At 40.6% G+C, this 18,099-nt stretch overlaps 1 protein-coding gene across 1 annotated transcript in view; it reads left to right on the forward strand.

The window, feature by feature from the left end:
* The first annotated feature begins 13,134 nt into the window (after positions 1–13,134).
* CTR9 (CTR9 homolog, Paf1/RNA polymerase II complex component) overlaps positions 13,135–18,099 on the forward strand; it is a 30,044-nt gene continuing 25,079 nt past the window's right edge. Inside the window, exons 1-5 of the mRNA XM_004369646.2 lie at positions 13,135–13,365; positions 14,615–14,713; positions 15,705–15,944; positions 16,450–16,567; positions 17,015–17,104. Coding sequence (XP_004369703.1) covers positions 13,321–13,365; positions 14,615–14,713; positions 15,705–15,944; positions 16,450–16,567; positions 17,015–17,104 — 592 coding nt within the window. The 5' untranslated portion in view covers positions 13,135–13,320. The remainder of the gene's footprint in view (positions 13,366–14,614; positions 14,714–15,704; positions 15,945–16,449; positions 16,568–17,014; positions 17,105–18,099) is intronic.

Raw genomic sequence — 18,099 nt, forward strand, 5'->3', positions numbered from 1 at the left:
AGGGTCACGAAGATTCAAAGGGCTTGCTACTTCATTCATCCATCAAATGTTTATTGCATATTGCATATAAGAAACATATTTCTGACAATCTATGTCTTTGAGCCAATAATTACTTCCTACTCTTCCCTGTGTGCTGTCTGCCTTTGAGCCTTCCCAACTCCCCTGCCTGGCACTAACTGATGGACACCATCTTATTTTCTGCTTTGCAGAATAGTCTCTAGAAGGCTTGTCTCCTTGCAGCCAAAGCCAAAAATCCTATTTATACTCACCATTCCACTTTAGGGCACTTCCTCCTCCACATACCTCCCACCCCTCTCAGTTCCAAGAGGCCCACAGTAAAACAACTTCATTATACTCTAATTATGTGGTTAGAATCAGCACATCTAAACACAGATAAGAAGGGTGTTGCCTCAAGCTCTTCATCAGTGCATTTTAGCCTCATGCAAAGGACTGGACAGAAGGCAGGTCATCTCCTCTCCTCAAACCATATCTTAGTGCCAGTTCCAACTGTTCTGCCTACTGCTCAACCCCGCCCAGCAAAGGCTTCCCTCCGTCCACGGCCCACTCAATCATGCACAGCTCTCTGCTGCCCTCTGCTGGGACCTTGCTTACTTAGCCCTGGAGCCCACCAGCAACCGCGGCCAGAGGGCTTTCCGCCAACCTAACTTTCATGGTTCCCCTTTGGCCTGGCCACTGGAACACAGCTCACTGATATTTAAACCCACGCATCACTACTCACCTATGCTGATTCCCATGAACGGTTACCTAGTCATTCTGAGTCTCAGGTGTTCAATTAAAAAAAGGGAGGGAGAAGCGTTAAAATTCCCACCCAACAGGATCATGAAGATTCAAAGGGCTTGCTACTTCATTCATTCATCAACTGTTTATTACATGCCTACTATTTGCTAGACAATGTGTTGGTACTAAGAATACAAAAAGGAATAAGAAAGAAGCTATCCTTGCCCCAATGGAGCTTACTGCCCTGTATAAACAGATACGTAATTACAAATCATGATAAAGGAAATAAATATGATGCTGAACCTTCTTGGAATACCTACTTGGATAAGGAAAAGATGACATCTGAAGATGAAGAGGAGCCACACCTATGAATGGGATAAGGGAGCTGGAGGTAGATCTTCCAAGCAGAAAGGCAAGAAGACCTTGTGAAGACCCTAAAGAAGGTGACCAAGGTTGAGAGTAGCTAAAGCTGAAGCAGGGGTAGTAGACATTGGCAATACTGTGAAGAGCCTTGCAGAGGGTGGATAGGAGTCTGGACTTTTTTCTAAGTACACAGGAAGCCACTGAAGGGCTGGGGTGTGGGGTTTTTGAGATGGCACCTTCCTGTTCTTCCTGCCCTGCCTCTGGCTGCTCTCCAGTCTCTCTTGCTGGCTCCTTCTCCTCCACCCATCTCTAAATGCTACTGTTCCTCAGGGCTTGGTCCTGAGCTCTCTTCTCTTTCCACACTCTCTTCCTCCTCCATCATCTCACTCATTCCTATGATTCTAAATAAACTTCATATGCAGGTTGGTGTGTCCACCCTTAGACATCTCCTCTGGCTCCAGATTCACGTATCAAACCGTCTACATGCTACCTGCTTTTGGATTTCTCAGCATCTGAAACTTACCATCTCAACCCTGCACTCTTAATATCACCCCAGCCCAGTTTCCTTCACTCCCAAATTTGTTTCTACTCTACGTGTTCCCTATCTCAGCAAACGATACCACTATCCATGTGCTGACACTTCATAATGTAAATAAGTCCAAATATGATATTTTTCAAGTCCCTCAATCTTCATTGCCACTTTTTCCATTTTAAAATGTATGCGTAAACAAGGCAAGTAAATTTAAATGGTCCAGAAAGGTACAAAATGAAAAGGAGATCCCTGGGAATCAGCCATGATTCCTTGCTCTCCCTACACCCAAACTATCAACAAATCCTGTTGATTCTATCTCGAATGTTTCTCAAATTTGTCCATTTCTCCCCATCTCCACTGCCCACACCATATCCTGACCACCACCATTTCTGGTCTGGAATGCTGCAACAGCCTCCTCATAACTTTTGCTCTCCTCCAACCCATTCTTCACATAGCATCCAGAGTGATGATTTTATACTGTAAATGGGAACATATCACTTCCCGGCTTCAAATTCATTAAATGCTTCTCTTTGCAATTTGGACAAAACCGAACTCCTTACCATGTGAGCTGCGATTAATTACTTTTGTGTGTGGCCTTTCTAGTCATGGTCTTATACCTCCCACCCAGGTGATTGTGTGATAAGGTAATTGTGGCCTAGCAAGGGGACTGGTCAATTTTGCCTTAAAAGAGAGCCAATTCCAGAGCAGAGAGGAGGAGCTCACCACCAAGAAAGGAGAGACCAACAGGAGGAGATGGCTTGGTGGGCTTCTTGGCCCACAGGGAGAGAAACATGAGTGCCTTTTGGCAGAGACTGAGAGCTGGGAAGAGGCTGTCCGGATGGAAGAATTGTATTTTGGGTGTTCCTGAGCCTGAATTGCAACTGTTACTTCCCTAATAAATCCCATAATTGTGAGTCTGGTCTGTGAGTTCTGTGTGGCCATTGCAATGAATTATTGAACCCAGTAAAGAAGCAGAGAGTGCTGTGGGAGAGACAGTTGGTGTCAGAGTTGGTAAAGATGGCAGAGAGAGGAGGCATGTCTGACCCCCGCCTCATAGGAATCAGCCTTGGGCTGTTGATCTTGATTCTCCTTCCCTCTTGTAAAGTTGGAGGAGGTCAGACACTACCCCCAAGCTGTTTTTACACCATAGTCTACAAAGACCTACAAAATCTGGTCTATCTTTCCAACCCTCTCTCACGTTCTTCTCTCCTGTGTTCACTCTGTTCACCACACTGATGTTTTTTAGTTCCTTCAAATATGCCAAGCTGTTTTCTGCTTTACAATCTTTGTATATGCAGCTTCCTTTGCCTAGAGTTCTCCCCACTCCCATCTCCAAAACACTGGTTACTTCTTATTCTTCAAATGTCAGCCTAAATGTCACCTGTTCAGCAAGATCTTCTTTGTCCACCCCATCCTAAGTATATCGGTTTCTAAACTTATCAGATATTAAAACATATTTTAAACCTTCATTGAAGAAAGTAGTTTGACATGAGAGAAGAAACAGACCAAATTAATGGAGCAAAAGAAAAATCAGAAATAGACTCAGATGCACAAGAAAATTTAATATGCCATAGAGGTGAGATTTCAAATCACTGAGAAAAATGAGAGATTAGTAAATATATTAGTTTCCTAGAGCTGCCATAACGAAGTCTCACAGTTTTGGAGGCTAAAAATCTGTAATCAGGGTGTTGGTTATATTGATTCTTTCTGAGGCCTCTGAGGGAGAATGCTTCCCTCCTAGCTTCTTGTGACCACTGGTGATCCTTGGCATTCCTTGGCTTATAGATGCATCACTCCAATTATGCCTCCATCTTCACATGGTCATCTTCCCTCTGTGTCTTTTCTCTTTTTATAGGGACATCAGTCATATCAGAGTAGGACCCACCATATTCCAGTATAACCTCATGTTAACTGATAACATCTTCAAAGACCCTATTTCCAAACCAGGTCCTGTTCATAGGTACCACGGGTTAGGGCGTTAACATATTTTTGGGGGGGACACAATTCAATGCATAGCAGTAAATAAATGATGATGGCACAACTGGTCTGTATTGAGATAACAAAGCTAGATTTTTTTTATCTCATTCTTATACCTCAATAAATTCCAGATGAATCAAATATTAATTTTTTTATTGTTGTAGTTAAATGAAGTTTACATTTCCAGTTAGTCTCCCAAACAAAATTTTATACATAAGTTGTTATGTGACCCTAATTGCTCACCCCATTCTGCGACAGCACGCTCCTCCTTTCCGCCCCTGATCCCCCATGTCCATTCAACCAGCTCCTAACCCTCTCTGCCTTCCCATCTCACCTCTGGACAGAAGCTGCCCCTTATGAATCAAATATTTAGATGTAAAAAATAAAATACATAAAAACACGGGTAAATGTATTACTAACCTTAGAGAGGTGAAGGCTTTTCTGAGAAGGCTATAAAACCCATAAACCATAAAGGAAACAATAACAAATTTAATTAAGTAGCAATGTAACTTTGGCATAAAAAAAAGTAGAAAAAAAAAAAAACCTAAAATGAAGTCAAAACACCAAGTTCAAAAACAGGTAAAATCTATTTGAAATCTATTTATCAAAGAGCTCTTCTCCTTAACTTAAACAGAACTGGTCTAAATATATATGAAAAATGAATAACCCAATAGAAAATTATGAAACGGAGATAAATGGTTTGTAGAAAAACAAATTCAAAAGACTCTAAATATATCTGAAAATGATCAACTTCATGTATAATTAAAGAAATACAAATCAAAATAGTAAGAAAACTTTTTTTTTTTTTTCAAACTGATAAAGAATTCTCCACTGCTGGCAGGCATATACTTTGGATGGGAGGGGAGTACAAACTGATGCAATCTTACTGCAGGTTAAATTGATAAAATCTATCTAAATTTAAAAGGCACATACCTATTTGCATAGCAAAGAATTTAGATATGGTTATACCCACAAAGGAGTTGCCCAGCTGCTAACTGAAAGGTTGGAGGTTCAAGTCCACCCAGCAGTGCCTTGGAAGAAAGGCCTAGCAACCTGCTTCCGAAAAATCAGTCATGGAAAACCTTATGGGGCATGCTTCTACTCTGACACACATGGGGTCACAATGAGTCAGAACTGACTAGACAGCAACTGGGATACCCACAAAAATTCACTCATACGTATGTACAGGAATTTTCTTGGCAAAATTTTTATAAAAGCAAAACCCAAAGTGCTGATCAATAGGAAACTGGGTAAATGAATTACTCATCACCCACATAACACAATACTGTGCAGTAATTAAGGAGAATAAGGTAAATCTGGATGTGTTAATACAGGATGATTTTTAAGACATATTATTAAGTGAAAAAAAGCATGGTATAGAGGAAAATGATCCCTTTTGTATAAATTATAACATTGACACATACATGTAAATGCTTTTTTTTCCCCTAGAATCACAGAAAACTACCCGTAGGTAGAGAAAATGGGATGGGATGGGAAGGAGCAAGATTCTCCCTTTTTCCTTTTGTATCCTTCTGGAGTAAAATTGAATGACTTCAAATTTTTCTAATTTGGATTTCAACTTTTTAACTTACATTTTTTTAGAAACTTGGTACCGAATCGTGTCAGTTATCAATTTATTGCCTCTCAACTCCAAATACACCCTGCAACATATGCTGTTTGATAAACAACAGAATTTCTTTAAGCCTTTCTCCTTTAAACTAAGTATGAAGTTAAGGACATTGGAGGGACAATGCAGGAAGACTGAAGCTCTCCCACCATTTCCAGGGCGAACCAGGGGTTGGTAGGTGAGTATGAGGACAGGCAGCGGAGCTAGTCCCAGCTACAGGCCCATAGCACTATCCCTCTGCAACCCTGCAGCCTTGGCCTAGCGATAACCTTTCCGCAGCCCTCTTGACACAGAAACCAGAGCCCCTCTACCCATGCACTCTGAAGGTCTCTTATCCCTTGTGCTGGCATTCTGACTAAACAGAACAGAGAGAGAAGAAAGGAAAGAATGTTGTCTGCCTCTTGGAATTCTACAAGCAGGAAACAGGCCAAAGGAGTTATATCTGTTATCCTCCAAGAAAAGAAAAGGACCATCCTGGAGCAGCTTGGAGATTAGCAAACTGTTGGAAGGAGCACAAGAAGCTGGGCATTCTGGGTTACAAAGAGTGGGACCACGGTCTTCCAGGTTTCAAAGAGTCGGATCTTCACCAACTCAGTTCCAGAGTGTGGGTCTGCCATTAGTGTGTACGAGGGGGATGGGGCCGCTGCCTAAAGCTAAGGGGGCGGGGCTGCCATGCCCAAGAGACAGAAGAATGTGGCCTTCCAGGGTCAACTGGGTAGGGTCGCCACTCAGATGAAAACCAGGCCACGCAAAGACAAGGGAGCAGAGTTGCCGTCCCAGTGGGCCTGGAAGGCAGAGTTGAAGCCCAGGGCCAAGAGGCCTCCACTCAGAATCCAGAGAGCATGGCTTACACCCAGAGTCTGGAGGGCAGGACCATTGCCTAAATGGTCTCAGAGAACAGAGGATTATTTTCAAGCCTTGAGAGCTAATGTAAATTGTTCTGCTGGGTTTTGGACTTGCTTGGTACCTTTTATCCCTTCTTTCCTTCCAATTTCTCCCATCTGTAATGGAGATGTCTACCTTGTGCCTGTTCCACCTTTGTACTTTGGAAACTGATAACTTATATTCTGGATTTCACAGGTTCACATATGAAGAGGAATTTTGCTCCAGGATGGATTATGCCTAAAATCTCACCCACATTTGATTTAAATGATTCAGAAGGCGAGATTTTGGACTTGGCGTTGATTTAAGACTTTGGGATGATATGATGCGGTGAATGTGTTTTACACGTGGCAAGGACATAAATTTTGGGGGGCCAAAGAGTGGAATATCATGGATTGAATTGTGTCCCCCAAAAATATGTGTCAATTTTGCTAGGCTATGATTCCCAGTATTGTGTGGTTGTCCTCCATTTTGTGATCTAATTATCCTCCATTTTGTGATGTATTGTAAATCCTAACCTCTATATGTTAATGAAGCAGGGGTAAATCTTGAGTCACAGCCTTACTTAAGTCACACCCTCACTCAAGTCATACCCTTGCTTGAGTCACACTGTTTATCTTACAAGAGATAAAAGAAGAAAGAAGTGAGCAGAGAGGGGAGGGACCTCACTACTACCAAGAAAGAAGAGCAGGGAGTGCAGCACGTCCTTTGGACCCAGGGTCCCTGCACTAAGAAACTCCTAGACCAGGGGAAGATCGCTGCCAAGGCACATGGAGATCCCCAAGGAATGCCAGGCCCACAGATATTGAAAGGAGACAAGGACATTCCCCAAGAGCCGACAGAGAAAGAAAGCCTTCCCCTAGAACTGGTACCGTGAATTTGAACTTCTACCCTCCTAAACTGTGAGAGAATAAATTTGTTTGTCAAAGCCATCCACTTGTGGTATTTTTGTTATAGCAGCACTAGATAACTAAGACAGTGCTCAATGAATATTTGTTGACTGGGTGGAAAGCAATAAAGTGTAGTGATTAAGAGTGTGGATTCTGGAGCCATACTGTCTGGGTTAATCCTGGCTCAGCCTCTTAATAGCTATGTGGCCTTGGGCTGGTTACTTAAAGGTACCTCTGTTTCCTCATCTATAAAATGGGGATAATAATAGTGCCTACCTCATTATGAAGACTGAATTAGTTAATATGTGTAAATACATAGAAGAGTTCCTGGCACATACAAACTACTGAAGACATTTATATGAAGACAGAAGATCACCATCTTTAAACATCTGAAGGACTGTCCCGTAAAAGACCCCATTAGGCAAAACTACAACAGAAGGAAAAAAGTAAAGGAAGGAAATTTTGAGCACATTGTAAATAATATGAAATGGTTTGAGTTGTCCTCATGTTACTACCAACCACCCCAGTTTGCCAGGGACTGTTCTGGTTTTAAAACTGAAACTCCTGTGTTCCAGGAAATCCCTTAATCTCAGGTAAAATGGGGTGACTGATCACCCTAGTTGTCCCCCAACAAGGCCTTCTTTAAGAAGTTATGACAGTCCCGGGACAAGGACTAGAAGGCAGAAGGGGACAGGAAAGCTGGTAATAGGGAACCCAAGGTCAAGAAGGAAGAGTGTTGACATGTTGTGGGGTTGCTAACCATTGTCATAAAACAATATGTGTACTAACCATTTAAAGAGAAACTATTCTGTAAACTTTCATCTAAAGTACAATAAAAAAAAAAAAAAAGTTGTGAGTGTCTGACAGGTTTGAACAAAAACTGAAGAACCCTCACTGAGAAGTTATTCCTGCATGAGGAAGGAACTTGGACTAGATGAACTTTAATCCAGGTAAAGAAGCATATTTTAATGGAAAAAGCATGGATCTGGAGACAGAAAAACCCAGGCTCAAATTCTGGCTCTGCCACTTAGTAGCTGGGTGATCTTGGGTAACTTATTCAGCTTTCTGAGCTTCAGTTCCTCGATCTATTAAATAGGACTACTCATTCTCAATGTGTAAACTGGTGTGAGGATTAGACATAATATATGTGAAGTGACTTCACTGTGCCTGGCACAATGTAAGTATTCAAGAAATCATAACTTTTCTTTTTCAAGGTCCAACTTAAGATTGAGTGTCCTAGGTTCTCTAGGCAGTGGCTCTCAAAGTGTAGTCCCTAGACCAGTAGCATCAGCATCACCTGAGAACTTGTTAGAAATGCAAATTATCCATCCCACCCCCGCTCTACTGAATCAGAAACTGGGGGTGTGGCCCAGAAATCTGAGTTTTAACTAGTTGTCCAGGTGACACCCCAGGCATCTTGTCTTTGAAACACAGAGATGGAAATCTCTCTAAACTTGAAGCACTCTCCCTTTATTCCATCATAAAAATAAAGTTATTGGAAAATGCTACTAGTATTGGAAGAGAATTTTTTATAAACAAAACAAAAAGAATTGAAATTTTAAAAGTAGTGCTGGAACTTTAATACCAGTGCTTTATTTATTTATTTACTTTTAAATAATTGCCTTTGTAAACAGTCCTCACCTGCATGAACAGGCTGCAGTTTGGGTGGATATGTCAGTATGACCTGGCCTTTGCACCTCCTCCCCCAAAAAGCACTGGTAAGATGGCTAAGTTTGGTTACAGTGTGTAAGCCACTAACTGATCCAATCATAAACTATATAGTCAAATTGATTTTCCACACTTATAAAGGGGAGTTAAGTGCATAGGACAGTCAGTAAAGAATTCCTTAAATTGTGATAGCATATTTCTTTAGGTATAAAATCACCCCAGGGGTAAGTAAAAAGAATTCTCACTAGAGTGCACATTAATTTTCTCTCTCCCCTAACAAGTCCTAGAGCACAGTGGTGTGTTTATAACATACACCAAGATAGACAAAGAATTAATGAGGTAAAAGTGTTTTTAAACATTTCTAAACTGATCGTATAAACAAAGATCTTTTAGTACATGAAACCTAAGATAATTCAGTCAAAATAATCCATCTCTCCTTAAATTTGAAATACTTAAAATTTTAGGAATGAATGTATCATCTAGTTGAAACAATTTTCACTTTGTAAGGTTCTGAAAATATCTCCGAAGTATTTATCTAAACACTTAAGCAGAAAGCTCATCTACACAAAGCAATAACATGCAAATTCTATGTTTACATTTGCTTTTACAAGCAATATCCTTTGCTGTGCTTCTAATTGTGGTTTTTATAAAGCAATTCAAAATCTGTTTATTTATTGAGCACCTGTTAGGTTCCTCAACTTTGGGAGAGGGGAATATTCATAAAGTATATAAACATACCTCTTTAAGAAGGTTACAGTCTTAGAGGAAGGAAAAACTACATACAAAAAATATATATTAAAGAGAAAAGAATAAAAGATTAGATAAGAACCTTAGGAGGCACTGAGTTTATGTTAACGAGGGAGGAACAACTCAGAAAAGGTGGGTAAGAATGGTTGCACAACTGGAAGAATGTAATCAATGTTACTGAACTGTACATGTAGAAATGGTTGAATTGGTGTATATTTTGCTGTGTATATTCTCAACACCAACAAAATAAATCAATCAATAAATTTTAAAAAAGAGAGAGGAAAGGGTAAATATACTGATACATGACGTTCTTCCAAAGTGTGTATAGTTCAATGCCAAGCAATGTTTTTTTTTTGTTGTTGTTTGTTTGTTTGTGCTTTAGATAAAAGTTTACAGAGCAAATTAGTTTCTCATTAATCAGTTAATACACAAATTGTTTTGCGACATCGGTTGTCAACCCCTCGGTGTGTCAACATTCTCCTCTTCTCCGCCCCATGTTCCCTACTTTCATTTCCTCCAATTTTCCTGTCCCTTCCTGCCTTCTCATCTTTGCTTTTTGGCTGGTACTCCCATTAGTCTCGTATATGTGAATAAACTACGAAGCAGATCCCTCACGTGTGTTACTGCTGGCCCTATGGACCTGTTTAATCTCTGGCTGAAGGGTAAACCTCAGGAGTGACTTCAGTACTCAGTTAAAACGGTGTCCAGGGGCCATACTCTCGGGATTTCTGTAGTCTCTGTCAGACCAGCAAGACTGGTCTTTTAGTGTGTGTGTGAATTTTTGTGCTACGTTTTTCTCCCGCTCTGTCTGGGACCTCTATTGTGATCCCTGCCAGAGCAGTGAGTGGTGGTAACCAGGCACCATCTAGATGTTCTGGGCTCAGTCTGGTGGAGGTTGTGGTAGTTGTGGTCCATTAGTCCTTTGGACTGATGTTTCCCTTGCGTCTTTGATCTTCTTCATTCTCCTTTGTTCCAGCTGGGATGGGACCAGTAGATATATCTTAGATGGCCGCTTGCAGGCTTTTAAGACCCCAGACCTTACTCACTATGGTTGGATGTAGAACAATTTCTGTATAGACTATATTATGCCAATTGAGCTAGATGCCCCCTGAGACCATGGACCCCAGCCCTTAGCCCAGTAGCTCGGTCTCCCAGGGCGTTTGGGTCTGTGAAGCTTATATGACTTGGCCCTGGTCAGGCTGCACTGACTTCCCCAGTACTGTGCACTGTCTTAGCCTTCACCAGAGTTACCACTTATCTACTATCTAGTTAGTGTTTTTCCCTTCCCACCCGTATCCCCCCTTGTAACAATCAAAGATTGTTTCTATCTGTGTGGAAACATTTTCATGTGTTTGTATAATAGTGGTCTCATACAGTATTTGACCTTTTGTGATTTCAACGCCTAGCAATTTTCAGAGACAATAAGAAAAACAAGAAGGACAGAAACCCTTGTAGAAGGAGGTTAACAAAGAAGGATTCCTGGAGGAGATGGGGCAGAAGACGGACATCAAAGAATTGATAAAAGTTTTAATACTGTGATGTGTTCACTCATCACTGGCTTTAGTGTTATTCTTACTCTAAGATTTTGCTCATGATATCCTCTCTGCTTGAAACATCATTCCCACAGTTCTGCCTATTCAAATCTTACCCATCTTACCAGGTCACCTCAAGTTCTATCTTCTTTCCTTCCTTCCTTTATCAAGATTCAATAAGAAAATTCTTAAGACAAGAAAGGACTTTGTGCTTGTCTTTAAGAACAATAAGAAAAAGAAGAAGAGAAGAGTTTGAGCGTCTGCATCCCATGTGAAGAGAGAAAATCCCCAGGGACAGAGTAAATGCGGCAGTTTCCAAAGTAGAGATATACAGACACAAACACTGATGGAATGACTTCTCATCTTATTTGCATACCACTCCTACCAGACAGACATGCCTCTCCCCACCCTACTGCCCCACTGACAGATCACTGTACCCATATCTGAAGATGAAGAGAACTTCAACAGGTAAAGTGCTCAAAATAGTCCTGACACACAGCAAACATTCAATACCTGTGAGTTACTAATATTTATTTAGTTACTACTAGGGAAAGCATGGATCAATCAAAAAGGTTAAGTAACTTGCCCAAGCATCCCAGGGACACCACAGGCCTAGGGGTAATCTTTATTCTAATTCCCTGCCTTAGGGGTTCCCACACCAAGCAACCACTTGCCGTGGAGTGAACTCCAATTCATGGTGACCCCATGTGTGTCAACATAGAACTGTGCTTCACAGAGTTTTCAGTAGCTGATTTTTCAGATGCAGATCTCCAGGACTTTCTTCCAAGGTGACTTTGGGACTGGAACCTCTGAGCGCATTAACCATTTGCATTACCCAGGGACTCCTCCTACACCAAGTAGGTAATATCCAGCCTACCTGAGATACAAACCTGTGGTTCTAAGTTCTCAGGGAAGATTCTCTCCAACATCACCCACAACTTTATACCTAGAGACCAGACAGACTGTTATCTCCCTTTGTTGATGAGTAGATTTTTTTTCAGTCCATCCTATTACTTAAAAATCCAAAACCCATTGCCAACAAGTTGACTCTGACTCATAGCAACCTTATAGGACAGAGTAGAACTGCCCCATAGGGTCTCTAAGGCTGTAATCTTAATGTAAGCTGTCACATCTTTCTGCCTCAGAGCAGCTGGTGGGTTCAAACCACTGACCTTTGGGTTAGCAGCTGAGCGCTTAACCACTGTGCCAGCAGGGCTCCTTTCCATAGACACAGTACAATTAATATATTTATCATGCACTCAAGCTGGTTATTACTGTATCTGAAAACAGAAATCACTATTTTCCCAGTCAACAAGTAAGAATATTTATTACATGAATACTGACCGCCAAAGCAATCCATATGTGCAGTTGTGTGTGCTCCTGTTTCAGAATACTGATAACTTCATCCCCCTCTGGTAACTGATCAAAGTCAAGTTCGATAATCTAAAACACAAAATGTAGGTTTTAACTCTTCTCTTTTTTTAAATTCACATTTCTTCTTTGACTGCTGCTTTTCTTGAATGTACCTCAGTATGCAGATACTTAGGGTTTGTGTTCAATTTAAGTACTGCTGAACTATTATGTGTTAAGAACTGTTTAGTGGAGCACGTGACAAGTAGGTTCTACTATAATATTAAAGTAAAAGCACAGAGAAGTAAACAGACCTTACTAGTTGTCCCCAAATACTAGAATCTGAAAGTGGAATGACTTGCACATAATAGGTGCTAAACAATGAACTATGATTGGATTGAGGAGTGAATTATTGTATTATTAGCAGCAATCCTAGGAAGAAATCAAGATTGGCAAGCCCCATCCAACAGAGGCCAAGTCAGGGCCTCAAAGGATGGACCAGAGGTTCCAAGTTAGTCAGTCAGTAGCCAGGCCCCGAACCGACGCCGCATTCGTTCTCCGCCCACTCCGGGGCGGCCGCATCGTTGCTCCGCCCACCTAGGGGCGGAGCCACTTCAGCCACGGCGCTTTTATTCCGGCCCGCGTAAGTACTAAGTTTAGACTCAAAAGCCTCAGGGCTACAGAGGTCTTGTAAGTTCTCAGTCAACCTACAGTCGATCCGGGAGCGAAAGCCTGGAGAAACACCAGAGCCACAGGTAGAGCCACCATACGACGCACCTTCCCGCGGTGAATCCTTCCGGGGCAGGGGGCGGGGCCGCCGGAAGTGGCCGAGCGCCGTCTGCTGCTCGTTGTTTGAGCCGCTGAAGAGAAGGAGAAGTCCGAGTTCTGGCTGCGCCGCAGGGCGGCAGTCACAACTACATCCCGGCCCGCCGCTAGCCACTGGAAGAGCCAGAAGCGAATCCTACCGGCTGCCAAGCTGTGGCGCTGGACACCGGCTCGCCTTTTGATCTCATCATGTCGCGTGGCTCTATCGAGATTCCCCTCCGGGACACTGACGAGGTAAGTGTCGAATATGGAGGAGGTGGGGGCCGTGAACTTGAACGATCCCCCCTTCCCTTGCTCGACATGGTTTCCGAAGCTAAAGCAATCCCCTCCCCCAGGAGCCCAGGCCGAAGTCTCCGGCCAAAGCTCCGGTCGCCTCCTTTCCCAGCCCCTGCGCTCTCACAGCCCCAGGGCCATTCAAGAAGGAGTTCTTGAAAGTTCCCGTTCAACCTGTTACCTGTTCGTATTTGACAGTACTCGACTCTTTTCCTAATTAATTCAGTGGCATAGGGGTGTGAGAGTGCCTGATAAACAGTAAATCCGGCCACAGATTACAGAGGTGGGCGCTGATGTCACTGGTGTATCTGGTGTTGAAACTAGGTACCTTTTCGTAGGAATACATAGGATTTTGCCTCGTCTCCACTTCAAACTTGAGTCTGTCATTGTGCCTATTTGCACCACATGAGGCACTTAGCAAAACAGTCAAATGATCTATGGAGTTTCCACAGACATAGGAACCCCAAGACACAGCTTATCAGAGTGTCTAAGGAGAAGCTGCTAGTGTGTACTGATAGAATTAATCCCCTGTCCCTTCCTGACCCTTTATCCATGAGTGGCCTACGACTTCCTCTCAGCGTTGATATTAGATCTTATTGGACACTTCCTATTATTATTTTTATTTGTTTTATTTAGATACAATTTTGAGATGTAATTCACATACCATACAATACATTGGTTTTTAGTATATTCATGAAGTTGTATAATCATTATCACTATTTAATGCCAGAACATTTTCTTACTACTATTTTTGTGCCTCATTCAGGAGTATCTGTGACACACAAATGCTGCCACATGATTAATGTGTACAGTGGCATTCAACTTTGCATTGCCTGTAAGGTTGAAGTTGTCAGACCTACTTCATCAGTGTCTTTAGGGTGCTTATTTGCACTTTACTTGAATTATGTGTTAGCAGAATTTTTGTGCCATTTTTGAGTAAGCGAAGTTTTTGTGGCATTTTGTCATTGTAGTGATTTGGGGACAACTAGCAAGGTCTGTTTGCTTTTCTGTGCTTGTACTTTAATATTACAGTAGAACCTACTTGTCACGTGCTCCATTAAACAGTTCTTAATGGTATTAGTTCACCATACTTAAACTGAACACATACCCTAACTGTATGCATTTTGAGGTATAGTCAAGAAAAGCAGAAAAGAAGAAATGTCAATTTAAAAAAAGAAAGAAGAGTTAAAACCCACATTTTATGTTTTAGGTTATTGAACTTGACTTCGATCAGTTACCGGAGGGGGATGAAGTTATCAGTATTCTGAAACAGGAGCACACACAACTGCACATATGGATTGCTTTGGCGGTCAGTATTCATGTAACAAATATTCTTATTTGTTGACTGGAAAATAGTGGTTTCTGTTTTCAGATATAGTAATATCCAGCTTGGATACACAATAAATAAGTTGTACTATGTCTGTGGAAGCTATTTGTCTTACCATTTATGGAACAATAAGCCCAGTTTCCTAAATGATGTGTACTCTGCTGATAAAATTTGTATATGTGTTGGTAAACGCAAAATTTATTTAAGTTAAAGGGTATGCTATATTGAATATTTGGTTAAGTAGTGATTATTCAGTGAAACTGATTTATGGTTTACAGATAAGCTGAGAAAATACAACTTGGCCACAATGTAAACATTGCTACTTAACATTGTTCCCCATGACAGAAAAACAGTTCCCATGAAGTACTCTAGAAAGTGGTTAGGCTTTGCTTGTTTGAAAAATTTAGTTTGAAATCAACTATTGCTAGGTAAGAAGTAAGTTGGAAGCGTTTGTAGTGATCTTAATTTTTTTTAAATAGCTTTATTTAGGTATGATTGAGCTACAATCAATGGCACATACTTGTACCATTTGATAAGTTTTGTGTATACATGTACCTGTGAAACCATCACCACAGTCATTATAATGAGTATCTCCATCACCCCCAAAGGCCCCTCCCCTCTGTCCCCAGGCAACCACTGATCTGCCATTTGTCACTAAAGATTAGTTTGCATTTTCCAGAATTTTATATAAATGGAATCATATGGTGTGTACTCTCTTTTGATCTGGCTTCTTTCACTCAGCATAATTATTTTGAGGTTTATCCATGTTATAGCATGTTCATTCCTTTTGATTGCTGAGTAGTATCCATTGTACAGTTGTACCAAAGCCTGTTTATCCATTCACCTGTTGATGCACATTTGGGTTGTTTCCAGTTTTTGCCTGTTACAAATAAAGCTGCTATAAATGTTCATGTAAAATTTTTTTGTGTGAATATATGCCTTAGTGATTCTAATTTAATCATTTACCTTGTAGCTGGAATACTACAAGCAAGGAAAAACAGAAGAGTTCGTAAAGTTGTTGGAAGCAGCTCGTATAGATGGCAATTTGGACTATAGAGACCATGAAAAAGACCAGATGACTTGCTTGGATACACTGGCGGCCTACTATGTACAACAGGCTCGGAAGGAAAAGAATAAGGATAATAAGAAAGATCTTATTACACAGGCAACCCTGTTGTATACGATGGCTGATAAAATTATTATGTATGATCAGGTAAAATAAGTCACATTTCTTTGAATTTATGAAAGGGAGAAAAACATACTACATGAAAGCAAAATGTGTGTGATAGGCAACAAGATTTTTTTTTTAAAGAAGTTTTCTTAAAATAATATGGTTGTTCAAGAAAAAGGATTCCTCATTAAAATGGGAATTTCTTTGGTGCTTGTACTATTGGAGTACTATGGGCAACTTTAGCATATATAACGCGTTGCATTAGTAATTCCAACATCTCCAGGTGTATTTCAAGCAGATTTTAAGTAATTTGAACTTTTCTTGTTGTCATTGTTACTGGCACAGAAGACTTGCATTTCAGGATAGTTTCTCAATTTGTAATTAAGAATTGCTTATTGGTAGTTTAAACACATTACAGTTGCTAGAGGAATTTGTATGATGATCCACCTCCTTCCTATATGATTTTTGTTTTAGTGTTACATGTTTACGTTAAGTTTTGGTTAGTCCTTGGTAAAGGAAAGCCTAAAGTGAGGTATGACTTTTTCAGAACCATTTGTTGGGAAGAGCTTGTTTCTGCCTCCTTGAAGGTGACAAAATGGATCAGGCTGATGCACAGTTTCATTTTGTACTCAACCAGTCTCCAAATAATATTCCAGCCCTTCTTGGTAAGTGATTTTCAGCAACTTTTTTAGGAATCTGTTTTTTTCAACGTATGCCTGGAATATATCTGTTTGTAAGCTCCTTAGGAACTGGGCCTGACAACAAAGTAGAAGAGCTTTGTCTTTTAAAAAAGAAACTATCTACAACATATTATGATTTCTGTTGAAATTGCAGAAATGTATACCAGTTAAGAATAATTTGTTATTTCCTTCTAAAGATTAAGTAAAACTCTATCTAGATAACTGCAGATTATTTCAGTTATTATTTTATAGATACATAAAGACAGGACTGTTCTATTTATAGGCATAAATTAATACACCCTGATGGTAAACAAGTTTTGTTATGAAATCATGCCACTATTTTCAAGCGTTTAGGTAAATTAGTGTAAAGCATATTTAGACTTGTATTCCTTAATTAGACAGTATATGCTTATTTAAAAAAAATCATTACAGGTAAAGCTTGCATTTCATTCAACAAGAAAGATTACAGAGGAGCTCTTGCTTATTATAAGAAAGCATTGCGTACTAACCCAGGATGTCCAGGTAAGGGGAAAACTATTTTAGGTCTAACCTATGTGTGACCCAACTTAAAATATTGATGATTTGGCAGTTACTTATGAAGTTTGTTGTGAAAACATGTTATAGGATTATTGAAATGACACCATAGAGTTTTTTGGGGGGGTTTTTTGTTTGTTTTAATTATGTTTGACTTAAAAGCTGGATAGGAGGTCATAGTATGAACTTTTTGCACTATACTGTTTTTCTTTTCCAAAATCTTACTTATTCAGCAAATTTTTCTTGAGCACTACGTATGTACCAGACACTGTTCTAGACCCTAGAAATGCAGCACTGAAGAAAAGAAAACAAAAGTCCCTGCCTTTGTGGAATTTATTTTCCAGTGGGGAAGATAAGCAATAATTACAATATAGGCTATGTTAGATATTGATAAGGGCTAAGGGGAAAAATAAAGCAGGACAGGGATATGAAAACTGTTAGAGTGAAGGATGCTTAGAAAAGATGACCAGGGACCCATCACTGAGAAGGTAACATTTGCATAAAGACCCAGAGCCATGCAGCTGTATGGGGAACATCATTCCCAGAAAGAGGGAATAGGAAGTGCAAAGGTCTTGAGAAAAGAGTGTGTCTAGCAGGTTTGAGGAAGAGTGAGGAGGCTAGTGTATGTATCTGAAATGGGGAGAGAGAGCGAGGAGAAAAGAATGTCAAAGATATAAGCAGGGACCAGTCACGTAGGGCCTCACAGGTTTATTATAAGGACTTTGGCTTTTACTATGAGAGAGATAGGAATCCGTTGGAGGGTTTTGAGCGGATTATTAACAAACATGATCTGACCTATATTTAACATATAGATGGTATGCAAAACCATTAGATTGTATAAGGTCTCCAAGGGAATGAGTGTAGATAGAAAATAGGTCTGTGGATGGAACCCTGGGGTACTCTGACTTTTAGAGGTTAGGGATATGAGGGGGGATCAGCAAAGGAGTCTGAGAAGGAACAGCCAGAGGTGTAGGAGGAAAACA

The sequence above is a fragment of the Trichechus manatus genome, unplaced genomic scaffold (assembly GCF_000243295.1).
Source record: "Trichechus manatus latirostris isolate Lorelei unplaced genomic scaffold, TriManLat1.0 scaffold00006, whole genome shotgun sequence".
Lineage (NCBI taxonomy): Eukaryota > Metazoa > Chordata > Mammalia > Sirenia > Trichechidae > Trichechus > Trichechus manatus.